At 42.9% G+C, this 25,724-nt stretch overlaps 5 protein-coding genes across 9 annotated transcripts in view; 2 read left to right on the top strand and 3 right to left on the bottom strand.

Moving 5' to 3' along the window:
* The window catches only part of LOC147134347 (suppressor of cytokine signaling 3-like), a 164,462-nt gene extending 161,728 nt beyond the window's left edge, over window positions 1-2,734 (top strand). For all 3 annotated transcript variants that reach the window (XR_015089964.1, XR_015089966.1, XR_015089970.1), the window contains one exon: window positions 2,546-2,734. The gene's annotated coding sequence lies outside the window, so the exon portion shown is untranslated. The remainder of the gene's footprint in view (window positions 1-2,545) is intronic.
* Window positions 1,974-4,414, bottom strand: LOC147134346 (uncharacterized). Of its 2 annotated transcripts, none has more exons than XM_086054617.1 (3): window positions 3,843-4,414; window positions 3,399-3,513; window positions 1,974-2,727 (listed from the first exon to the last, which is right to left on the bottom strand). In XM_086054617.1, the coding sequence occupies exons 1-3, from the start codon at window positions 3,857-3,859 to the stop codon at window positions 2,518-2,520; spliced, it is 342 nt and encodes a 113-aa protein (XP_085910743.1). In that variant the 5' UTR covers window positions 3,860-4,414; the 3' UTR covers window positions 1,974-2,517. The 2 variants fall into 2 exon arrangements, with proteins under 2 accessions (XP_085910743.1, XP_085910744.1); XM_086054618.1 differs by lacking the exon at window positions 3,843-4,414 and adding an exon at window positions 3,585-3,749.
* Window positions 4,415-5,816: 1,402 nt separating this feature from the next.
* hid1a (HID1 domain containing a) lies at window positions 5,817-14,252 on the top strand. Its single transcript, XM_086054610.1, has 19 exons — window positions 5,817-5,992; window positions 6,387-6,536; window positions 7,083-7,253; window positions 7,843-7,959; window positions 9,027-9,133; window positions 9,221-9,337; window positions 9,847-10,054; window positions 10,132-10,191; window positions 10,265-10,405; window positions 10,524-10,614; window positions 11,136-11,287; window positions 11,377-11,455; window positions 11,541-11,705; window positions 12,350-12,577; window positions 12,676-12,812; window positions 12,989-13,075; window positions 13,170-13,261; window positions 13,338-13,496; window positions 13,594-14,252. Exons 1-19 carry the CDS (start codon window positions 5,927-5,929, stop codon window positions 13,655-13,657), a joined length of 2,391 nt encoding a protein of 796 aa, XP_085910736.1. The 5' UTR covers window positions 5,817-5,926; the 3' UTR covers window positions 13,658-14,252.
* Window positions 14,253-15,099: 847 nt separating this feature from the next.
* LOC147134344 (proton channel OTOP2-like) lies at window positions 15,100-20,503 on the bottom strand. Its single transcript, XM_086055235.1, has 7 exons — window positions 20,250-20,503; window positions 18,924-19,306; window positions 18,660-18,796; window positions 17,565-17,623; window positions 17,352-17,476; window positions 15,584-16,389; window positions 15,100-15,339 (listed from the first exon to the last, which is right to left on the bottom strand). The coding sequence occupies exons 1-7, from the start codon at window positions 20,300-20,302 to the stop codon at window positions 15,169-15,171; spliced, it is 1,734 nt and encodes a 577-aa protein (XP_085911361.1). The 5' UTR covers window positions 20,303-20,503; the 3' UTR covers window positions 15,100-15,168.
* A 598-nt stretch (window positions 20,504-21,101) lies between these two features.
* On the bottom strand, window positions 21,102-25,553 carry LOC147134343 (tripartite motif-containing protein 16-like). Of its 2 annotated transcripts, XM_086055248.1 has the most exons (8): window positions 25,411-25,553; window positions 25,237-25,299; window positions 23,770-23,974; window positions 22,846-22,941; window positions 22,301-22,534; window positions 21,965-22,133; window positions 21,819-21,884; window positions 21,102-21,677 (listed from the first exon to the last, which is right to left on the bottom strand). In XM_086055248.1, exons 2-8 carry the CDS (start codon window positions 25,251-25,253, stop codon window positions 21,139-21,141), a joined length of 1,326 nt encoding a protein of 441 aa, XP_085911374.1. In that variant the 5' UTR covers window positions 25,254-25,299; window positions 25,411-25,553; the 3' UTR covers window positions 21,102-21,138. The 2 variants fall into 2 exon arrangements, with proteins under 2 accessions (XP_085911374.1, XP_085911373.1); XM_086055247.1 differs by lacking the exon at window positions 25,411-25,553 and having other exon boundaries at window positions 23,770-24,161; window positions 25,237-25,382.
* Window positions 25,554-25,724: the final 171 nt, after the last annotated feature.

Here is a 25,724-nt window from a genome sequence, read left to right as displayed (position 1 = left end):
ATGACTATAACCCATTTGTTTTTGTTGTTGTTGTTGTTTCTGCTGGCCACGGTAAAAATATAACAATATATGCGCATACATAGACCCCAGAACAAGGACAGTTCATTTAACTCTCTCCTGCCTCTCCACTCAACAGATTTGAGTCATTCATCACCGCCCACCTTCATATCTGTGTGCTGCATAGAAAGTGTGTATATGTGTGTGTATGTATGTGTATATATATATGTATATATATATATATATATATATATATATATATATATATATATATATATGTCAACAAGTACCACGTGTGTGTGCGTGCGCGCACGCTTGAGGGAGATAAGGAGTAAATATCTACATAGCCTGCACACGGGTTCTATTGAATTTGTTTGGAGGAGGCAGTCTGCTGCCCTCTACTGACGTTTTCGAGCACTTTTTATCCTTGTGCCCTGCTTCCGTCTTTGGATGCAAGGGTGGATTCAGCTATTTTATTTTGTGTCATTTATTTGTAATTGACGTTTTTTCATTTTGTTATTATTTTTTTTAAATTGGGTTTTATGTACACGACTAAATGTCAGTTGGCTAGCGAGGAGTGGTACAATTACAACGTAAAAATTGATGTTGAATTATGAGAATAAAGGTTGGGCGTCACTAGGGTAACAAATTCATAAAATTGTGACAAAAAGTTTTAATTTTATGGGAATGAAGAGTTTCTTTGAGAAGTCACACGTCATATTTTCAGCAGTTGTGTATTATTACTTCATGACAGTTGTCATTTTTGGAGAGGGATGGTGTAATATTACAAGAATAAATTAATATTTTTAATGAGGATTGTGAAACTACCTCTCTCTCTTTCTCCATGTACAATTAGTACTTAAATTTGGGTGTTTTTCCTTCTAAGACTCCGACTTTATTTTTTGTAAAATTAGAACTTTTCCCTCTTTACAATAATATAGTAAAAAAAAAAAAAAACAGGTTTCCCTAATAATATGGCTTTGGGCTGTATTTTTTTTTTCTCTTTTAATATTATGATTATTTTTAGCACTGATATGAATGCCTTATGTGACCGTGTAATACTAACAAGGCCGTCTCTAGTAGTGTAACACCGTCATGAATCAGAGCAATGCCTCATGCTGAATTCTCAACGACTCATTCGTCATCTCTAAATTAGCATCAATCGCGGGCGGGCCGACGACTGGGGACCAGCCGTGGCTGTGGGGGTAACCATGGTGACGTGGGTCGCACTAATACGTGTGATCTGTTATTGTGCATGTGAGACAAGGACGTGCGGTGTGCTAATTAAAGGGTCTTTGGCTGCGCCTGCCTTCCACACAGGTCAGAGCTCATTAGTGAGGGTCTCAAAATGCATGGCCAATCGTTCATTAAGAGCCAGAATGTGAGGATCAAGACAGTTGTTGGTTAGTTATGATGTCGGAAACCAAAACAAGATAGTCAGGTCCATAAATGTGGGGGCACGGACACAATTCCAGTTCCTGCTTATTCTTTGGGCATTTTTCCTTCAGTGAGTTTTAATGCAAGCTCAATCGATTCATGTCAGGTGATTGGCTATTACGTAACATTCCAGTTGTTTGCCTCAAAAAAACTCTTTGCTTTCGGTCATTGTCCTGCACTGTGAAGTGCCGTCTGAATCAGTTGACTGGTTATGAGCAGATATTGCCCAAAACAAATCAGAATTCATCCTGCTGTTGTTGATACACATTTCAGATCCAAGTGGTGGCGTTTCAAAGACTAGAATTGTGTTGATGTCCCAATATTTATGTACTTGACTATGTATGTATGTATACGTTCAGTGTATAATGAGGACAGGGAGACTTTTTCTAAAAAGGGCTGTATTTGTTTTAAATCCTCTGAGTGGCATACTTTTTTTTTTTTTATTACAGTGAAAGCATCTTGGGGTGATTTTTTTTTTTTTTTACATGATCTGGTAGTTGTGGAGGATCATTCCATTAACAAATGAATGAAATACAAAATTAAAAAAAAAAAACTTTTATTTTGACATTTTTTTTTACAAGAACAGCGTCAACGTCGTGTTAAGCTCATGTACACAACTAAATACAAGAATGAAAAGAAGGAAGAAAAAAAAAAAAAACGCTGTTCGAAAGAAAGCCTGAGCTTTCTCCTGGCTTTTAGGATCAACAGTGCACATACCTGATTGGACAGGCACAGAAACGCATTACGGGCTGCAATGAGCATTTTTACTCGCTTAGTAGTCATTCTCTTCGCTGAACAGAAATAACAAGTTAAAATAATAAGCCGTTGAGGAAGGTGCAACTTGGGACTTTTCATCATGTGGCATCTGGACCTAGCTACAGGGGGAAAGGACAGAAAAGTTCACAACCACGACCTCCCTGAGACTTCAAAACCACCCAAACATCCTAAACGAGTCAAAGCGACTGGTCCTAAACTTGTCATTTTGGCAGCTCCTGTCCAATTTTAGCATTAGTTTGGTACCAGTTCTTAAATTATTGCTGATTCTTTTCCCTCCCTGATACCTGACCAGGAAATATAGCGAGGTCACAGCTGTGTCTCTCTCGTTTGGCAGCGGCTGTGCATGCTCTGGAAGTGCGCCTCCCTCAGGATGCGGTTGATGTGCAGGTAGGAGGCGGGCAGGTCGCACGGGTCGCCAGAGCTGAGGGGGCTACAGGGGCCCGCGGCGCAGCGGCTGCCGCTGGAGCTGCCGGACGCGTGCTCCGGGCTGCTGAGGCTGCTGGAGCTGTTGGACCACTGAAACAGTGAAGTACCTTGTCAATCAAGTATTCATTATACAACAGGGGTGTAACATCCATTCATAGAATTGAATTTGTTGAAATGCCATCACTCATCTCCAGCCCCTCCAAAAAAAACCTTTTTTTTTTTATTGTAATGTGATTTTAAACGGCTTGAGGCAAGCACTTTGGAAAAGTGTCTCAGAATTGTTCAACATCTGCCAGACTGCTAGTTGTGGAGTGTCACTGCCACACTCAAGGGCTTGTTTCTTAAATTTCTGCTCACAAGTCAAAGAAAAAATAGATAAATAATTGACAAAATGATGGGTCGTATCTCTTGTAAAACATGCAAATTGGGTCACTTGTAAGTCAAGTGACCACTGTATCGCAATGGATGAACAGACCCACGAGCTCTTTCAAAGTCATTGCACGTTAAACCATTACTTAAATTCTCATACATTTAAGAATTAAAGACAATATGATTATACAACTACAGTAAACAAATATTTTTAAAGTACTTTAAATAGTTACTTTACAATTACTCAATAGTTTCTTCTTTATATTCTAGAGACTTAACCTTTCCTCTCGCCTCATTTTTTTCCTTCTCACATTTGAAGTCTCTCATGGTTAAGAACTGGTGTGCATGCATCCAAGCTTAAGTAGAGAATCCATTTTTAATTTTAAATGTACCTCTGAGTCCCAGGCATCCCGTCCCGGCTCGGGGGAGAGCGGGTGAGCTTGGTTCGGCCTTTTGGCTTGAGGAACCAGGTGGCGACTCTCATCACCGCCACTGTGCTGCCTTTTCCTGTGGAGCAAACATACGGTACATAGTTCGATGAATACAATAATAACATCAAATATTACATATTAAAGTACATTAAAATCGGCTTTACAGATACCACATCCTTGGGGTGACACTAAACTATTACAGAAGAGCTTTAAAAGTCCTCCTTTCCCTACCCTTAAACATCAGCTTCACACGTGTGTATCTTAAGATAATGACGTTCATAATGATTCTGCACTTTTTCGTAATCACTTGCTTATCAGCGCTTACACGAATGACCTACAGGCTGCTAACACAATCAGCTGGTAACGTTAACATTTGAGTCTTTATTAATTTTACGAATCACTCACCTGCTTTCAGTCAACATGTGATGACCATAAATGCATCAATGTCGATGAATTCCTTCGAGAATCTCCGTCAATGTCCAAGAACCTCGCTAGCAGTTAGCTTGCATTTGGCAGCTTACCTAACCGGGTGGCTAATTGGGCTTTAAGTGATGAAATTAGCCATTGCTACTAGAGAGAAACACAACAATGTACATGTGTTTATATGCGAACTCGCAGATACTTTACATCGCGTAATGGCTAAATGGTGTATCACAAGCTATACCAAGCCCTCTTTCTTGTTCGTCACTCACAAGCTAACAACGTTAGCCTTTACGCTAATAAACGAAAAGTAGCCACCTAAAGTTCAAAATTTTAAAACACGCTTTAAATGCCTTTCCTCGCAGCGTTTTAATCTCCACACATTTGATGAACTAGGACGAATTACAAAGATTTTCGTATTTAAATCCATACGCTAAAACACGCCGTTAGCAACCATGACCAGCTGCTGCGTTTGTGTTTACATCCTTTTGCGCCTGTGCGGAGACCTGCACTGACGCATTCATCTCGTGTTGGGAAAAAGGTCAACTCCGTTTGGTGCCCTGCATTTTTAGTTACTTAAACAAATAAATAACACAAAATAGCAAACAAGGTCCGTGTCTCTTTTGGTCATTGGATATTATGTTTGGATGCAGATGAGAAAATGGAAAAATGACTCCAAAATTGAAATACAGCTTGATTTTTTTATTTTGATGTCTGGAACGAGTAAGGAAAAGTCTAAAACGATTTTATTTTCCATTTTCAATTTTAAAACGAAAATAGAATACAGCACTTGATATCTGTTTTAGATTCCCGGAAGTTGTCACCGAAAGCATTTCTACTAGTGACCAGGAGATGGCGACAGCGTAACGCCTGAATACGCTATCGTGAACTGTATTGTAACCTGGAAAAAATGTTGGTATCCTCTGTTAAACTAACGTTTGCTCATTGAATATTGGGGTTGGAAGCAGATACTAAAAATGTAAAAACGACTGAATTCGTTTTTCAAAACGAAACGGTAAGTTTAAAAAAAGACTTGTTTTGTCAATATCAAAAGGATCGCAGCAATATTTGAGATTTTATGGACATTATCATTTTCTGGTAAAATTGTTTTTGGAGGTGGTGGTGTTTGGGCATAGGGGTGGGTTGGATGAGCGATGCTGTATACTGTATTCCCGATGACACGTAATACTTTTTTTTGGGGGGGGGGTCCCTCGGAAAGTCTTCCCATTTTTCTCCCCAATAGTATTAATAGTTATTATTAAATTTGTTTCCGTCATGTTTCGTTGCGTGTTGCAGATGAAGGCTACAGACCTGTCGGACCAGTAGCGGTAATGGCTGTATAAACGGATGTGTGGAAGTCCAACTGTTTTTTATATTTTTATTTATATATATATATATATATATATATATATATATATATATATATATATATATATATATGTATATGTGTGTGTGTGTGTGTGTGTGTATATATATATATATATATATATATATATATATATATATATATATATATATATATATATATATGTTTGCATATTTGCTGTATTTTTCAAAAAAGCATTTCACACCATGATTAATATAAGACATTGAGTACTAAATTAAACCGTTTTATAGCACTTTTCCTGAACATTTATATTAATTTAAAATTTAAAGTGTGCGGTTTGACGTTGAGTTTATTCCCAGTTGAGGGGTGACGCAGTAAAATATATCCAAAAGATGTCGCTGTTTACAAACACATCCGCGTGAAACGCAGCCGTCGCGCTTCTGCTAATTTTATTAATTATACATAAACAATTCATCTTAAAAGTGCGTTTTGAATCAGTTTAAATTGAAATTACTGCCGTAACATTTATAAGGAATGAGTGCAAATCTCAAAACAAATCTCTTTATGGCGTCATTCCAAACCCGGAAGTGACCAGCCAATGGCGTGAATATACAAGAAAACAGAATCCCACCCCTTTCTCCTATGACTCAAGGCAAAGGACGGAGGGGTGATTAACAAGAATTCTCAGCGGCATCGGCGCCACTCTTATTATTATCATCCATTTTAAGATAGAAAATCGACAATGGGCAGTACCGACTCAAAACTGAACTTCAGGAAAGCAGTGATTCAGCTGACAACCAAAACGCAGGTTAGACGCTATTGTTGCGAATGTAAGCGACGAACACATAATAATCAGACAACGCGTTAACAACACACTGTCCCCTTTTTCCATTTAACCATGGAAAATAAGAAATTTGCGTTTTCTTCGATTGAGAGATAGCACTCACCGAAATGGAAACTACGTCACGTTTAACAGCATGGTGATAATCTCACGCTGTCATGCAACCTGTTTTGACAAAACAATGGCCTGGTCAAATCAAAGCTGCATGGTGTTGACATGGATGCGGCAGGTGCATGGTGTTTACATTGTCGTCATCACTCACTGGCCAGGCTACACGATAGACACACAATGATGCAAATGTACTGCCATGCCGCACTAATTCCTACATTTCTGTTCAACAATTCCTAATGCTGTTTTGCAGCCAGTGGAAGCCACAGATGATGCCTTCTGGGACCAGTTCTGGGCGGACAGCACCACCACAGTCCAGGATGTCTTCGCACTGGTTCCAGCTGCAGAGATCAGGGCTCTACGAGAGGAGTCCCCCTCCAATTTAGCCACCCTGTGCTATAAGGTAAACATAACTTGCAGATTGCTGGCTTTGCTGGACTCTGGGAAACTGCATCACGGACCAAAGCTTCCGAACAATGTCACGCTCTCAGATGTGGAAAGAAGTGAGTCACATCCCTCCTCCTGCTTTCTTTTCCACTTCCTGGCTGCCGCCCTGAGGTCGCCCCCAACAAAAACACACTTGATTCTACACAGGAGTGATTTGCTCATTAAGTGGCCACAGGCATTTATTTACTGTGCTTTGAGTTCCAGGACTTCTAAGGGGTACGATGTTTAAAGATAAAACAAAAATATAGCATTAACGCTCATGCTGTGATGTCTATTCAATAGCAGAGGCCACTACCTAGGGAAAATGGTAAATATACATCGAGACTTATTACAGAAAATGAAAATGAGGGGTCCAAAGTACGATAGTCTACTACTACCTACCCCCAAATAAGAGACGCTTGGTAGTTGAGTAACTGTATACGGAGAAAAGGATTTGTATTAAATGAAGTGCAGTTGAAAATAAGTAATAGATGACACGTACAGTTTGTTTTATGGCTCTCAGGCTGTGGAGAAACTAGTGCAGGGCGCCGACTCGGGCTGCCCCAGCGAGAGGGAGAAGCAGGTGGTCCTGAACTGCACTCGCATCCTGACCCGCATCCTCCCCTACATCTTTGAGGACCAGGACTGGAGGGGTTTCTTTTGGTCCACCGTGCCCGGTGCTGGCCGGGCCGGGGTGAGTGGAAAAAAACCCCACAAGTTTTCATGTGAGGATATACTTCCAGCCGTCCGCATTCCAGCCGTGGGACTGATATTGTCACTTTATGATGATATTTCTTAATTTTCACATTCTAAGGCCCGCCACACACTTTTGTTTCATGGTGGTGATAGAACTGGATAATTGTGGAAAAAAAAAAAAAAAAACAGTTAGCGTGAGTTCATGATTGGCTTTCATGTAGATGACCCTAGTAGGCGTGGCTCTTTTTTTTTTTTTTTTTTTTTGTCTAAATGGCGCTCGTGGGCTTTTGCGGTTTGACTTGTCGCGTCAGACCCAAAATTGTACATTTTTGTTATGAAAGCTCATGTGATACTACAACGTGGCATTTTTAATTGCTCGCTCCTGGGAGCCAGCCGAGGTTGTCTCCATGGCAACGAGACGACGCGTTGGCGTGCCGGCTGGGACAGAAGACACGGACTCACGCATACGCGCTCATATGATCACACAAACACAATTCTGTTGTAAGGAAAAAGATGGTGGCACTAGTTAGGTATGAAGTTTGAGAACGACTAGTCTAGCTGTTTTTTGTTTTTTTGTTTTTTTGTAGGCAGAGGAGCTGGACGACGACGAAGGCGCTCGACCCCTGGCCGAGTCGCTCCTCCTCGCCATCGCCGACTTGCTTTTCTGTCCCGATTTCACCGTGCACAGCCACAGAAGAGGCCCAGTAAGTCCTCCGTCTCTACTCGCTTGCGTTGATCGTGAACACATTTCACCGGGTGTATTTTTATTTGTCCTCAACGTTTCCGCCTTCCTGCTGCAAATCCACCCCACTAAACCTGTCGCCCGAGTTGGTTTGAAAAATCAAAACAGAGTGTGATGACACTGTCAGACATAACAGGAAGGGTGCTTTTTTGGCTTCTGGGCCAAAAGGAATGTCGTCGGTCTGACTCAATGAGTTTTAGCTCCGCGCCTCCCGTGCAATTAATAGTCATCGTTTCCTCTTGTGTGATTGTCTGAGTGGAAAATGAATGCTTAACTGACACAAAGCTCAGCACCTGCAAGTCATACTTTGATGGGCTGGATAGAATATTTCAATTCAAAATAGTCAATATTCTCCAAATCATGTACAGCACCAGACATACACAAGGCAATTCAACAGTACTTTACAGAGGCAAAGAAATAATGTCTAAAAACAAGAGGAACCAAAAGAGTTAAATGACAAACGACGGTAGTTAAAATCACAAAACCGAAGCAAGATGGTGAAAACGAGAAATTTCCACGTCTTACTTTGGTTAGCAGGTCAAGTCTGTGGTTATTCTGCTTAATAGTGTCTTCTTTAAAATCAAGAAAATGATCTTAAATAAGGCTCAAACATCTCGTTCTCGTCAGAGCGTCCGCTGCTGATTGCAGAAATGGCGCGCCCCGACACAATGTCATTTGAAATGTATTTTGTGTAACCTTAGGTAAATAAAAGAGGAATTTAAAAATACTCACACTTAAAAGGGATAGCAGATGGTTATGTACTATATACGGCAAACAGTATACACCTCATGAAAAATACGAAAAATTGGTCGGATTCTCAGTTTCAGTAAAATGAACATTTTTGTTTTATTCTATAAACTGCTGACAAAATAACCTCCAAATGTCCAGTGTTTTATTGATTGCTTAATTGAGTATTTTTTTTTTTTTTTTTCGTCTTTACATTTTTCCCAGAGCAAGAAACAAACCATATATTGAGCGATTCCATGCTGTATAGCGTTTTTGGCTCGTGTGTGTGTGTGTGTATTGCAGGACTCCGTAGAGAACATGCAATCCATAGACAGCTGTGAATACATCTGGGAAGCGGGAGTGGGCTTTGCGCAGTCCCCCCCCCTCAACTACATCCATGATTTGAATCGGTCAGCCCGACTTCTGCTTGTTCTCGCCTTTTGTCGGCCGCCCCTTTTGACTTATTCGTGTCGTTGTTTGGATTTGATGCCGGTCAGCACGGAGCTTCTGAGGTTGCTGCTCACCTGCTTCTCCGAGGTCATGTATCTGCCAGCCTCCACCGACAACCGCATCCTCAACCCCTGGGTGACCTTCTTCTGCTCCACCGAGAATCGGTAAGCCGACAGGTGGTGCGCGTGCGCGCGCACTCGTCCTCATATGCAAGTGGTGGGCCTTCAGTGGCATGACTTAATCCAGCTACTATCATGTTGCACTTGTAGAAAGCGTCTCTACAATAATCTGACAACATGACATAAACATGGGGGGGGGAAAAAAAAATTGATGTGTATTTAATAATGTCATTGCTGTTTGTTTATAAAGTACGGCCAGCCAAAAAGGTTTGTAATTACCGAGAAATGCAAGATGGCAGCAGAGGGCTTTTCTCTATTAGACAAGGCTACGGCCTGACTAAATGAAACTCCTCCCCTAACTTCAACATGGTTGGAACCGAGATGCTCACAGCAATATTTTTATATTAGACATGGCTACAACACAAAAAGAGAGTTGTTCAGCAAATAAGGAAAGTTATTTATTAAGAAATCTGGGAATGTGCAGGGGGTTCACTATATTGTTGATGTTAAACTGGGATTGATTGTGTTGTTTCTCCCCCCCCCCCCCTCCGCAGGCATGCTTTGCCGCTGTTCACCTCGCTGCTCAACGTCGTGAGCGCTTACGACCCGGTGGGCTACGGCATCCCGTACAACCACCTGCTCTTCGCCGACTACCGGGAGCAGCTGGTGGAGCAGGCCGTGCAGATCCTCATTGTGACCCTGGAGCACGACGGGGGGCCTTCCCACTGCCCGTCGTCTCCGTCCAGCGTGGAGGAACACGAGGTTTGCCAACAAAAACCACCGCGGACTATTTGAGTGGCGATGATTGGCTTGAATCTTTATTCCCTCTCTGTACGCAGCAGTCCACCGGCCCCGAAAACCTGTTTGTGAATTATTTGTCGAGGATTCACCGAGAGGAGGTACGGCCCGGATAACGTCGGTGAGGTTACATGAGGATCTCGTCCCTGAAGGTTCCGTTTGTGTTCCATCCAGGATTTTGATTTTGTACTGAAAGGGTTGGCTCGTCTCCTCACCAACCCTTTGACGCAAACGTACCTGCCCAATTCCACCAAAAAGATCCAGTTCCACCAGGAGCTCCTGGTGCTCTTCTGGAAGCTCTGCGACTTCAATAAGGTAATTTACGGTTACAATAGTAGCATTTGTAAAAGTCTAAATAAAGCTCAATATGCTTATATAGCGCGATATTTCAAAGCAAAATGAAAAGTCAACCCGTTTTGTTTTCCCGTACCAGAAATTCCTCTTTTTCGTCCTCAAGAGTAGCGATGTACTGGATATTCTGGTTCCAATCCTCTACTACCTTAATGACGCCAGAGCTGACCAGTGTAAGTCTTCTCGTGTGTGTGTGTGTGTGTTTTGTACCTGAAAAAATACAGAAAGGGTTCAACCTCTACACTTGACTCAATGAAGGCAAAAATACACACTCTCAAAACTGCTAGCTTAAAAGTGACCCAAATTGGGTAAAATAGTTGAGCCAGCACCTTAACCTTAGAAACTTGAACCCAATTTTAAAAAGAAGACAAGACGAACACTTATCGCGCTAGCTAAGCCAATGTGAACCTAGCTCAGTGGGTTGAGGATTTGGCTCGCCACGTTGAGTCAAGATTTTAATCCAACAAGGGGTAAAAAAAAAAAATTACCATACAGATGAGTTAAAGATGCCAAGAAATGGGTTACCGGGTTAGCTGTGGTTAAAGATGATACAATTTGAATACCAACAATTTCTAAGAAAATCCTGCCCATGATTTGAACCAAAATGGTGACTAGCTTCGGCTGTCCCAGCATTTCAAAGTTGCATTTTCTTGTGTTTTAAAGCGAGCAAAATGCTTTTCGCGCGTGTCTGCAGCCCGCGTGGGCCTCATGCACATCGGCGTCTTCATCCTGCTGCTGCTGAGCGGCGAGAGGAACTTCGGCGTGCGCCTGAACAAGCCCTACGCCCTCCATGTGCCCATGGACATCCCGGTGTTCACGGGCACTCACGCCGACCTGTTGATCGTGGTGAGAGGCCCGAGCGCATCGCCATGGAGACCGGGCGATCCTTTTTTCACCGCGAGAGCCAACCAGCTGTCGCCGTATTTGCTTTGCAGGTCTTCCATAAGATTATCACCACGGGCCACCAGCGTTTGCAGCCTCTCTTTGACTGCCTGCTCACCATTGTTGTGAACGGTGATTCATTCGCCTCAATCTTATAGATTTTATAGCCCTCCCTATAAAAATTTATTGGCAAAATTCCACCCTATTTTCTTCTCAGTGTCGCCGTATTTGAAAAGTCTGTCCATGGTAGCGGCCAATAAGCTGCTCCACCTGCTGGAGGCCTTCTCCACCAGCTGGTTCCTGTTCTCTGCCGCACAGAACCACCATCTTGCCTTTTTCCTACTGGAGGCGTTCAACAATATCATCCAGTATCAGTTTGATGGTAAGGGGAGCCTCCCTTTTAATTGCTTTGGTCACACTTTAAGGTGACGACACCAAAGTTCAGGATTTCAAAATTTTTGCCACTGAAAGCCACGTACCGAAAATGGAAAGGATAGGGACGCTCCTGTCGGTCAGAAACATGTGTCCGTATTTTATTCATATTTTTATTACGCAAATCGTTACCATTAGACTGTCGTTTGTTACTTTGACACATTGTTAACCAGTATTGAAAATAGCTTGAGAACAAATCTAAACCCTGCCTCTTCCCTCACTCCGAGGGCACCGTGCTGCATTGTCGACTCAAGATTGAAAGTCTGAATGTGTTTTAGACAATAATGACTGAAAATAGTTTGGTGAAGTACATTTGTTAATGACAGCTGTTATGCTTCGTTGAAGAAGAAACCGGTTTGCCACGAGTGTCAGTTTGCATGCAGATTAATATCCACACACTTTTCTCACTGCATCACTCATGGCTTGGAGTTGTCAAAAAGAGTTTGGGGTAAACCGATGTAACCACAGCCATTTGCTTTTGTGACATATTACACTTTTTTTGGGGATTGGAGATCCGCGTGTGCGCATTTTGCCTCCATTGCTTATTGGCGTGATTTATCAACAACGTGATAAATGGATGATTATTCTCTCCAGGGAACTGTAACCTGGTGTACGCCATCATCCGCAAGCGGAACATCTTCCACCAGCTGGCTAACCTTCCGTCGGACCCGGCCACCATCCAGAAGGCCCTGCAGAGGAAGAGGAAGTCGCCCGACGTCATCTCCCGCACCAGCTCGCAGGAGACCGTCTCCATGGAGGGTTCCCGCCCCGCCGTGCCCGCTGAACCTGGCACCCTGAAGGCCAGCCTGGCCGCCATACCTGGTAGATCAACTTACTTTTAGAATCAAGGACTCTTGAGGACTCGGAAAAAAAAAAAGAGAGAGTGATCTTTAGGAGCTGATGAATGTATTTCTATACAGGCATTGACAAACTGACCGAGAAGTCTCAGGTGTCCGAGGATGGTACCATGGTGTCCGTCCCCAAGATGGAGCACTCAGAGCAGATCGCAGCAAGCGGGACCAGCGACACTGAATCCAACTCGGGAAAAGACAATGAAGTTAGTGTGTTTGTTGCTAAGAGGAAAAAAAAAAAAAAAGATCCAGAGGGCAGGGTGAGAATAAGCGTCCCACCTGAGGGCCCTGCTTTGCGAGCAACAATCCAAGTAGACCTGGGTGGGCACTTGGCTCCAGGAGCTCAAGGAAAATTGAACGTGTAACTTTTCATTCCTCACAGGACGTTTTCTACACTGAGGCAGAAATGGAGAGAAGACGCTTGTCAAGTGCTTCTTCAGCATCACTTTGGGCTCCCACACCAGACTGGGTAAGTGGATTTACCTCCTTTTTTTTTTTTTTTTTTTTTAAATAAAACTGGAAACAAAAGCATTTAACCGTTTTCCCATGTTTGCCCTCCCCAGGTCCTCTCCTGGAAGTGTAAGCTCCCCTTGCAGACCATCATGCGTCTGCTGCAGGTGTTGGTTCCACAGGTGGAGAAGATCTGCATCGACAAGTACGCGCTTGTGTGGATCGGACGCCTTTGTCCGTCTTTACACCGGCGATAAACATTCACACTGATCTCACGGCAGGGGTCTGACAGATGAATCGGAGATCCTCAAGTTCCTCCAGCACGGCACGTTAGTTGGCCTGCTGCCCGTCCCTCACCCCATCCTCATCCGGAAATATCAGGCCAACGCTGGCACGGCCATGTGGTTTCGCACCTACATGTGGGGCGTGGTCTACTTGCGGTGAGTAATGGAACGTAAACGGTGGGTCGCCGTATTGTGATTTCATAAGAAACGGATTTATCATTGCCGTATTTTGTTCCCCCCCCCCTCTCTCCAGCAACGTGGACCCTCCCATCTGGTACGACACGGACGTGCGCCTCTTTGAGATTCAGAAGATGTAGACGGACTACAGATCGTGCTGAAGTCGCCTCATAATTAATCCTCACGACGCATGCAGTGCTCATTTCTTATCAGTTATCAATATTGTCCATAGGCAACTCGTTACGTGTTGTTCTGACCTGTGCAGCTGGTTTTAGTTTTAGCCTAAAAAATATAATTCGGGTCAAGTTGGACTCATTAGGTCTTTTTTTTTTTTTTTTTTTTTTTTTGCCACTGCGGCGTGGGGGTATCAGCCTCCAATTTGAGGATGCGGCTTGGTAATGAGCTAGGATGCTTGTTTGACACCTCATAAATATTCCAAACATGAATTCTCAGCTATGCCAATTGCCACAAAACAGTCACACACATCACATCATGTGACTTTGGGCGGGGGGGGAGGTCATACTGCTTGACATGCTTTAAAGTGAACTTGCACCTTTTTATGTAACAGTATCAACAACTAGACTGGTTTATGTTTCTAACGTTGCCTGTTTAAAACTATTTTCCTTAAATTATTCTGAATATATACATATATACATTGCTATGTGAAATGTGACGTGAATACTAAATGCAGTAACTAAATATTTTGAGACATAAAACTATCATGCTTAAGTCAAAGCGGCATTTTTACTTTTTGTCCAGGAGATGACACTGTTTCCCTTCCTTGAACAAGGCCACAATTATTTAATTAGGCTGTGTTCAACCTGCTTAACCGGTTAGCCTTTTGAAGCAGAGTTCACCATTTTATAGCCTTTTTGAATTTCAATAACCACAGAATATTGTGTTTTGTTACAATGGCAGCTTGAAGCCAACAGTACCACAATCTACAAAAAGCAGAGATGTAATACTGGGACCACCAAACTGGATTCCCTCAGCGTCTTGGCTGCGCCCTAGAAATTCCGTCTATAAAGTTTATGAACAGAATTGGTCACAAAGGGCAGCCTTGGTGGAGTCCAAGCCTCACTGGAAACAAACCCGACTTACTGCCGGCAATGCTGACATTAGTAGAGGGACCAAACGGCCCGTAGTAGGGTGACTGATACCCCGTACTCACTGAGTGCCCCCAACAAAATCCGCCGTGGTAACACCTTCTCCAAGGCCATAAAACACATGTAGACTGAAAAAAAAAAATGGAACTAGTTTCCATGGTCCAAGCTTCTATAATTGCAATTTTTTTTTTTGTTCTTAAACATCTTAAAGAGAAAGTCAACTCTAATTCTGATTACAGTTGTGGAATTTGAGTTAAGCAGTAAAATCCACTTGTTTAGGTCCATCTCAGGGGAGTAGCCATTTTTTCACAGTTGCGCAGGTGAAGACCAATCATTACTCAACTTCAGCAAAGAGATGAGCCTGAAACATTTTGAGATTATAAGCCCTTGGACCATGGAAACTTGTTTATTGCAAAGAATCTTTCTGGGTTGACTTCACCCCCCCACCAACCCCCACCATCAGAAACTGCCATCACTCATGTTCCAATTTTATTAAAAAAAATATTTTATTACATTTTAAAAAGCAGCTGCTGATGCGGATACAACTACGAAATGATATACACCTCAATGAGACTGGCCACCGAGTGCATGCGGTAGAATATTCCGAAAGGGAGTCCGATGTTGACGACGGCCGTCCACATGGTGAACTTGTAAAACTTGATCTCCACAGTGTGGTCGAACTGAGGCCGAGCCCCAAAGGCAGGCATGATCCACAGCTGGAGGGTCAACAATAAAAAGCGTTAATAAAAGGTATATTACATCAGTTATTCTCAAAGTGCGATGGTACAAGGATGCCCTCTAGTGGTACACAAAAGAATTACTGAAAGAAATGGTTTAAACTTAATTTTAACACATTTGCACTGATTGTGTTCCATACTTTTTTTTTTTTTTTTTTTTAAATAAATCAGAGGACTTGAAGGGATAGAGCCAGGAATGAATGAATCACACAGATGAACTTACAATGATGTTGGCAAGCATCAGGAAGGCGCACATTTCCTTCAGCACTCTCCTCTTCCAGTTTGGCCGCACGGCCGGCATCAGCCTGCAGCTTGACTTCTGCCTCTCGGGAACGGCTCTCACCTCGGCGCACTCCTGGGGGGCGTGCGCGTTTGTGTGCAGGGCGTCCTCCCGCATGACGTGGAAGGGCTCTCGGTGAAGGCCCTCAACGATGAAGTAGTTCTGCAGGCAGAGCTGCAGCATCGTGAGGACGGCCCACGACAAGTTGAGGGCGTCCAGGCGGTCCCGAGCACCCGTGGCCACCGCCGCCACCGCCGAGAAGTAGCTGATGATCAACTGGCCCATGGAGGCCCCCACCAGCAACTGCACGTCCAGACTGCGGGCGGGGTTCTTCTGGGACACGTGCTCGCGGCGGTCCAGCCGGTACACGACGCAGCCCGCCGCGGTGGAGACGCACATGAGGCTCACGATCACGATGTTCATGACAAAATGGACGAGCAGGGCCTTGCGCCGCACGGCCTCGTCCTCGAGGGTGACCTCCACCTCGTACACGATGAAGGTCACCAGGCCCACAACCACGAGCAGGAGGCCCAGCGCGGGGCCCGCGAGCACCTCCTTGGGACGGAACCTGGCCCTGCGGTGGCCCTGGCCGCCCGCCAGGCGGCCCACGTTTTTCCACATGACGTAAGCCATGGTCGAGGCAAAGAGGCTGTACTCGATGTTGAAGGGGTACAAGTAGTAGAAGGCCTCCTTGAAGGCGCCGCATGCAGAGTGACTGCAGCTGCACTTGGCCACTTGGTCGTAACTGTCTGACATGGAGACAAGAAGAGATGCAGCATGTCCTCTTCTAGCCGCATGACATACTGTACATGGATCCGCACAACATTGTGGAGGGATAACATGCCTGACTGTCTTGAGTGTTGCGCAAGGAAACCTGTTTACAACACGCGGCAAGTCTCTTACATTGATTCATGAGATCGTTTGGATGCTGCTGTTTTGGTTATCAACAGAGTTGAACCGATTTAATGTCAGTGTTATGAGTGACAGCGCGAGAGGATTTGTTTAAGTGGAACCTGGCAACATATGCACAGTATGAATGTATACCAAAGTTAATAGTTCGCAAAAATTGACTAACAAAACGTGTTAATAAAATAAAAACGAAATGCTTTTTCAAAATTGAAACTTCATGCATTTCTAAAACCAACTAAAAGAAAGTATAATTATAGTGAAAATGTCCCTTGTTTTCATCTTTGCCAGTTAACATATGTGAAGTTTCGGGGTTCATTTTAAAAGTATTTATTTTGGTATTGCTGTATGTCCGTACCCAAAAAAAAAAAAAGTCAAACAGTTGTTAGAGAATTGTAGTTTGCTTTACTTTATCACACAATATATATATATTTTTCTCTTTTCTTTTAAGTCTTAAGCATTTGGCAAAAATGTGTTAAAACTAAAACTAATAAAATTCACCCAAAAGGAACCATTTTGAAAAATCTAAAGTACGGTAATAAAAACAAACCAGCTGTAAAATCCAATTAAAACAAAAAAAAAGTTTTAACGAAATAAAAACTATATATAATGAAAAATCCCAAACTATTATAACCCAGATGTATACATAGAATTTTATTTGATCTCCTGTGTGCTTTTAACCATTGTTTTATTATTCGGTGTCCTGAAGTGTGCTTGAAATAAAATTGATGATTACAGCAATCTCTTTGAGTAAGGGCCACTTTATGTCGTAAAAGACAGCGCTAAGATCTAAGAACTCCCATACCTCTGTACATCTTGGGCGGGAGGCTGACATTCAGATGGGGAGCGTCCGTCTGGTGAATTGACTCCTCGGTGACGGACGCCATCCACACCACCAGGTTAGTGGACAGCATGAGCATGAGGCCGCACCTGGTGGGGGAAGAACGACAAATGACCAGTCGCTCCTCTCGGCACTGGGTCACTTCGGAAGGGAACTCTGCAAGGGCGGCGTTCGTACCGCGTCACATTTGTGTGGAGCTGTACGCAGTCCTTCGCGTGGACCCACAGGAAGTAAGTCTAAAGAGAGAAACAACCAGTCAGACCAGTCTAATATAAAAGAAAAAGCCTTTTAAAAAACGAGGAAGTCAAGTCAAACATTTATTTTTTTTTTAAAGAATATGTATATGCAAGCCCACTAGTTGAAACAGGGCATTCGGATAAATATTGTGGAATAAGTGTTAACCCACTCGTTTTTAGCCATGTCTGGGGGAGGCCATTTTGTCTTCTGTCGACTAAAAATGACATCACAACGACCAATCACAGCTCAGAGTCACAAAACAGGTCAGCCGTGATTGGTCGTTGTGATGTCATTTTCAGTCGACAGAAGACAAAATGGCAGTCCCCAGAGATGGCTGAAAACGAGTACATTTTGCTGCTTAACTTATATTCCACAAACGCAAAATTTACAGAATGCCGCGTTTCAACTAGTGGGCCTGCTGGGAACATCTTGAAAAAAATATGTTTGGGTTGATGCCTTCAATGCATCTGAAAAGAGTGGCTTGGATTTTTCTGCTATGCGTGATTGTCGTATCCACAGAAGCAAACAATTTAAGTCGTAGAAACGCTCCACCTAAAACGTTTGTACTCTCTTAATGACTAACTTACACATCAAATAACAGGTCAAATAAGTTTGACTGTCAAGATGCTCGCAACCCTGGTACACAAACCTTTTAGCCAGAAGACAAAAAAAGTGATTGGCGTGATTCAGCAGAAACAACATGCTAACTGCTCTTATCCACGTATTTACGATCGACCCATTTAAGATATACAGTTTGTGTTCTGCTGAGTGACGTGGAAGCGAACGCATAAAAACGTACTAGTGCCCAGCTAGTTCCTAGCCACAGCATTAGCCACCATGAAGTACAGTGACGACGACAGTCGAGGCTACCGGCAGGTGTGCTAAGAATGTGCTTTTTTTTTTATTACTGCATTTTGTTGCTCTTTCATGAAAGTCATTTAAAGAACACCAGCGGCTGTTTAACGGCTTTGTCTCCTGTTATGGATTACAGTTCGTTCTAACTGGCAGTGGTAGGCCATTTTCAAAAAGGACAACCTGTGCGAATAAGAACACCGCTTGCACGGCAGGGAAGGCCACTTTGACGGCAGAGTCGCAGTGAAGGTAGCCGATGTAGTTGGCCATCTTGAAGATATTCATGAGCAGACTGAGCAGGCCAAACAGTACAAGTCCAGCTAAAAAAAAAATAAAAATACACAATCACAATTAGGTCATGAAATGAGTTCAAATCAAAATCATGCAAATCCCTATATGGTGATTTGGAAGTAGTGAACGCTTCCCAACACACAGTGGACTGTTTACCTCGAAGCCACACTGGCCCCGCGTGGCTGTCCTGAGTCATGAGGTCTTTGTTCTTGCGGGAGGTGACCGTGGCGTAGAAGAGCATCCAGAGCATGGTGAGGGCGAGGAGGACGATGAGGAAGATCTGGCGGTGAACGGCCGTGACGGCCACGCTATTGAAGGCGCTGCTGCTGACTAGCGCGCAGCCCAGGATGAGGACGTTGATGCAGACGATGCCCGACAGGAGCCGGCCGCCGCCGTGGTGGGCGCGCTCGGTTACCGCCTCCACGTGGTGCACATACTCCCGGGCCGCCTCAGTGTCGTGCAGGTGCTGGATGTTCTCCATCTGGGCGGCTCTATCGATGTTGGATGGGTGGGCCTCGGTGTCGGCGTTTGGGGTCTTCCTGCGTGACCGTATGTCGACATTAGAAACAAGACAGTGTTTTTGTTTAATTAAAAGAGGGTACATTTTCATGAAATGATCCTAAATACATTGTATTCCAACAGAAATGGAATATTCCCCAAAATTCCCCAGTTTACCATCCCATGGAAATTTACCAGAAATGTACCCCTCTTTGCAACCCAAGAAACAAGAAGGTTAGGGTCTTTTATTATGCTCTCCTTTTCTGATGAGTGATTAGGCCCTGTCAATGCAAAGTGAAGAGAAACCTAGACCACTTAGTGTTCACATTGTTCATGTGACAAGTGGGCCGGAAAAGGAACTGGATCTTTCAAATGAAAGAATTGAGCCTCTATATTACAATACAAGTCCTAATTTAATTTCTGTCACTATGATTATACAATCTAAATGCCAAGTGGTATCAATTGAGCTTGTTTCAAGATGAAAGTTACACAAACTTTCCATTCTTTAATTCATTGAGGGCTCACCTTAAGCAAACCAGGAAGAGAACTAGTTCCACGTCAAATGAATTCCCATTGTGAATTCAAATAGTTCACGGTTACCCTTTGAAATTTGACTTTGCTTTTACCCAATTTCTCTTAATAGGTGTAAAAATTGACTGTCTTGAGTGCACCTACAATTCATCGGATGTCTGGTAATCTTGAGTGTCTTCCTTTAATTGCTGAAAGTATATCAGCTTTGTGTTTAATTAACAGGCCCAGATTTTACAAAGTACATTTGTTAGCAAATTTCGACGAAATCATTATTTCACAGTGCAACACGTGTGCTGTGAGGTTTTCTCTATGTGCCTGCCTGAAAACACAACCATTCTAAGTAGATATACAAGAGCTGTGTCCAAATTCGGCCTTTACAAATACTCGGTCAGGGAGGAGGTTCGTTAAATTAACAATACCTCCATTACAATGAGCATTTATGTGTTTCCTTACCTTGCGAACAATAAGTTGCAGGTCCTTAGCATCTTTTGTGCCACAGTTCTCATGATGAATTCTATTAGCCTTCACGCAAAACAAAAAACAGACAGTTCTTAACTCTTCTCACAATTTTTAAAAAGGCTTTTAAAAGCATCCCAGGCCACAAGAAGAGAAAGAAATGCTAAATTATGTCCGTCCGTGTTCGAGGATCGATACCATACGACCACCAGGTGAGATTGGTTTCAACTGATTACAAGTCGTCACATCCGGTTTGATACTAAAGTAAATACCGTAGGCCTATTTTGTTAAAAAAAAAAATTTTTTTTTAAAGTCCTATCCTTTCAAAACATGTAATTTAGCAGTACGTGCTATTCCGGATGGTTTGATTCAATTTATGGTTAACCATTTAAAATAAAAACTGTTCCGACAGATCATATTCTAATATAGGTGGAATTGAATTTACTCACAAGAAATGTAATAATAAACATATACGCCAGATTTTACTAAAAAAAAAAAAAAAAAATTGTGCAGAGAGGAAAATCTTTCTACGATACATGTATACTCTATATTAATTGAGTTGTATTTGTACCTTCACTTTTTCAAACTGCTACACTGTACAAGTAAGATTTTTTTGACATGTCAGCAGACTCCTACTCATGTGGGATGTGGATGGTTCTGTGTCATAGTGTTTCAATTTCGTCTGGCCAACACTTGAAAGTCAGAAAGTAAGGGGAAAGAAACATTATATGAATAAGGTCCACTTTTTCATCTCAGTGGGTTCTAAGTGCACAATGGCTCCATCACAGACATGTTTAGAAATAGGCGGATAACAAAACATTGTTTACAAGCCAATGCGAAAGAACATCCTTCACGGTATGTTTTGCTTTAATAAATGCAGGAAGCATCACTTTGTATTCACCAGACAAACCACATTCTCCTTTTTTGAGAGCCACGCAATGAGATATAATGGCTCAATGAAATCTGCGTTGTACTTATGCAGCAGCAGCCTCATGGACCCGCTCACATGGTAAAACGACACGTGGCCGGCACGGAAGTCAACGTAAACGCCAATTCTCATCACGTCCTGCGCCTCCAACGCCGTCTCCACGCCGGCGTGCCAAGCGGAGAGGCCTCGGCTGTTCCTCCCAACGCACCACGAGAAGTCATTGGCGGTGATGCAGCCGGCGCTTTCGCCGCACTTGCGCTCGATGCTCTTGTAGGTGACGCCCACGTGAGCCCCCTCGCCGCTCAGCTCCGCCTCGGCGTAGTGGCGGCCCTCGTAAACACTCTGTGATGTCATCGCCTGGCGCCAGTGCTCGAAGCGATCGGGGTGGTCCATGTAGCTGTGCTGCCAGGGGCTGGTGTTGGTCACCTTCGTGTTGTCCGCTGTTAGGCGCAGGAAGTTGTGGACGGTGTCCGGGTCAAATGTCAAATTCTTTGCATCTGAAGGGAAATTGATTATCTTTAATTCCAATTCATTATGTAACAAGTACAATATTACAGAGAGTGTGTATATATATATATATATATATATATATATATATATATATATATATATGTGTGTGTATGTATATGATTTTTTACATTTTAAAAAGTCTTCTGAGGTCTTCGGATCGGGCAACAAAACATGCGGCGTCTGAGATTGGCCGCCTGGTTGGCAGATAAATACAAACCGTTAATTCACAGAAAGGATTAAATGATAACAATCACACTTCCCCTTTGCATCACACCTTGAGAAATAGTACTGAGATTCTCATGGTAAGAGGTGAGAATAAGGTCACACAGCTCTTGCGTGACACTGGCTACGACCTGGACGTAAGCGTTCACATGGTCCACACGGGTCACGCTGACAATAGGCGAGCAAACGTCCGCCACTCCCTCCTTCCACTGCGAGTATTCCTACAACAAAACAAAGGATACTGTGAGCATAATACCTTATTTATTGAAGAATGTTCCTCTCTGAGCCTTTATGTTCCATAATGCTCAAATCTGTGTACACTGTCAACCTTTGAGATTGCGTAAAGGGCCCTAATCCATCCAAATTACATAACTCGTCTGGCACTGACCTGCAGGAAGGAGACGTCGCACTCGCTTCGCGCCACTTTGTTCATCTGCGCCAAGGTCTTGCTCAGCTCCGCCTTCCTCTGCTTCAGGTGAGCCTCCACGCCCTCGGCCTGGCGCAGCGCTCGCCTGCGCTCCGCCTCCAGCCGCTCCACAGCCTGCTTCCTGGCCTCCGCAACCGCCTCCTGTAGCCTGGAGAACTGCTGATCCACCTGAGCAGACACCTCCTGCACCACAGACTGGAGACCACGCCGTGCAAAGGGTTTCAGAGCAGGGCTGAGCAAAGTTTGTGCTCAATTTGATTTTGAAAACGGACAGATGTGCCGGGTCTCGATGCAGGTTTTAAGACCAAGACCAGTCTTGAGTGTTCCAACGCGATTGCGACGTAACAGTGCTGGTATCAAGAGGTGGATTAAGACCCCACTGAAGGCCCGGTTACCAAATGCAACACCCACCGCTGGCATACCATGTCAACTAACTCATAATAGACCATTTGTAAAGCCTCCACAAGCAATAAAACATCATGAATTCATTCAGGGGTAAATGTTACCGTCATGCCATCGTTGTTGCTCCGCAGCTTCTCCATTGCTTTGTCTGTGGCCACGATGCTCCGATTTAATTCCTCTTGCTTTTTCTGCAGCTCATTCTAGAGCAAAGTACAAACAAATTGTTAATTTAGGCATTACAAAGATAATATTTGAACCACTGAGAACTAGAGTGAGCTAACTCCATTATTATGTTAAGTGCATAAATGATTACAGAAGAGACAGATCTTTCAGATAACCCGGCCTAGATCAAGGTTTTTTCACTCAACACGTTTTTAGCATCTTAGGTGCCAGTGTATCTGCGTGTTTTTACAAATGAATGATCATCTTTTATGAAATATTGATAGAGATGACGGATGTTTGGATTTAGACAACTAGTGTGCAGAAATGTTGTTAAAAATGATGTTAGCTTGCACTGGTTCTCAGCTAAAAAGAAAGGTAAAATGGAGTTAGCCCACTTTAGCTCTGTTTAAAAAAGACAAAATTGTTAGCCCACTCGCAGTTTAAAAAAAGAACAAAAATGAAGTTAGCCCACTTGGGTTAAAAATAGAAACTGGAGTTAGCCCACTCTATTTCTTAGTTTAAGAAGGACAAAATAGTGTTCGTCCACTCTAGTTGTTTTTAAAAATAAAAAAACAAAATAGTTAGCCATCTCTACCTCTCGGTTAAAGACAGACAAAATAGCATTAGTCCACTCTAGATCTGGTCAAAATCATGTTCATTATCAATTTAAAAAAACAAAATACAAAATTGAGTTAGCCCACTGTAGTTCTCAGTTTGAAAAAAAAAAAGCCAAATTAAGTTAACTCACTCTGAGTTTAAAAAAGACAATGGAGTTAGCCCACTGTAGTTGTCAGTTTAAAAAAGGACAAAATGGACTTAGCCCACACTAGTTTTCAACAGCTCAGTAAATGTAAATGCGTTCAGACCTCAATCTGAGCCCTCGCCTCCTCCAAAGACGTAGTGGCGTGACCTTGGTGCCCCTGACCACAGCAGTCAGAGCACAGGCAGCAGCCGTCTGTCAGGCAAAAGTGCTCCAGCGGAAGACGATGGGCATCGCACGTGCGCGCATCCACGTGGCGCAGAGGCTCCACCAGACGGTGGCTCCGAAACTTGGCGTTCTCCAGGTGAGGTCTGAGGTGATCCTCGCAGAAGGATACCAGACAGGTCAGGCAGGATTTGACGGCCTTGCCCGGCTCGCCAATACACGTGTCGCATGGGACATTGGGCTTCTCCTGGCTGTTACTGCCGCTGGTCGCCATGTTTGTCGTCTTTCATCCGAGTTAACTTCTCTTTTTTTTTTAACACACAAAAGTCCCTCCTGAGTATGAAAGGAAATACCGGTACTTGAAAACCACGCCCAAGTTATTATTGTCTCATTTTACATTCCTCCCTTGTTCTTTGCCTTGCCTCGCTAAGCTAAAGAAACACACAACCCAAAGAGATAAAGGAAGGAAATGAGGAGTGGATGCCGATCCACGCCTGGAAAATAAACTTCCTGTTGGTCATTTTGCCTGGATAGTTTTTTTTTGTTGTTTTTTTTTTTACAAATGTGTCATGGCTTTTTGAGTCTTTCTGCAGGAGGTAGTGTTTTGCTTTTTGATACCATGCAGGCTATGGTGACGCTTGTCTTTTGTAAAATTGTTTTTGGATTCAACATGACCTACTCACTGCACTATTAGAAAAATTGGTACAGTAGCTATACTAACCCTGTAAGGTAAATTATTGAACCCTAATGTTGACATACATTACCCTCCAAACAGTCAGGGCAATTCCTGTCATTTTGTTGTAAAGTGAAAACATTTGGGTTTTGACATGACAAGGTGCATATGGCACAACATTGAAGCTTTTATTTGTCATTTTATTTTAGATATTTGTTTACAAATGGATCACGACTTGTCAGATTACAATAATCATTCAAACAAAAAAATCACACTGTATGTCTACATTTGGGTTTTGATTGTGAATATTTTGTTCTCAGTTTGAGGGAAAACCAACATGAAAACCAGAGAGCTGCCATGGATAAAACTTTTCTATCATATATTTACCTCTCAGTGTTGTCAGTATACAGTAAAAATAAATGAATTGATTTCACTGTTAAATTACTATTGGAGGGGAGTGTAAAGAGCCTTTTTCGGCACAGGCCCATATCATTCACACACCATATGGTTTGAATTTGAATTCTGGGGTGGCGGTTCGGTCAAGATTCAATGAATAAAAAGAGAATTAAATTGCAGATCAAAGACTGACACAAGGGCAATTGTCTTTTTGATCACAGGTTACTTCATGGAGAATGGCTTCAAACATTAGAATTACTCAAAAAGCATGGTGCCATTTGCATTCTGGGGCGCAGGGTTGGTACCATGGTGACTGAAAGAAAGATTTTTGATACACACCTTTGGATCTGCACCATATATCAATTGGTTCTTCTTTGGTTCTTATTGTAGAAGTGTCTACTTCTGCAAACAGACAAACCCCAATGTGAGTATAATTGCTGTAAAAAAACAAGAAAAAAAAACAGAAAATAAATCAAAGATTTTTAAATATCACAAATATGACAACATACTTACTTGGCAGATGAAAGCGCAAAAGCTGAGAAAGTTTATGCAAACATAAAGTTTAGCGCATTTATTACATAATATGAACCAAATACTAACACATTAACACTGCGTTTTTCTGCAGAGAAGTACTCGGAGACAATAAAAATGTTACAAGATATTGCTATGACTGACATTTATCTACATAAATATTGACTCGACATGCACGACGCAGTGTGTGCAAGTACAACAAATGATGATAGGCAAGTACTATCAAATTATCAAGGGACACATTCACACACGTTGCCGTAAATCACAACTGCCAACATGCAGTCGTCCTGCCTTGG

This window comes from Filicampus tigris, chromosome 16 (genome assembly GCF_054856515.1).
Source record: "Filicampus tigris isolate MCC_2025a chromosome 16, RoL_Ftig_1.0, whole genome shotgun sequence".
Classification (NCBI taxonomy): Eukaryota; Metazoa; Chordata; class Actinopteri; order Syngnathiformes; family Syngnathidae; genus Filicampus; species Filicampus tigris.
The sequence above is the reverse complement of the archived record's forward strand: the minus strand, read 5'-3'. Positions and strand labels throughout refer to the sequence as shown.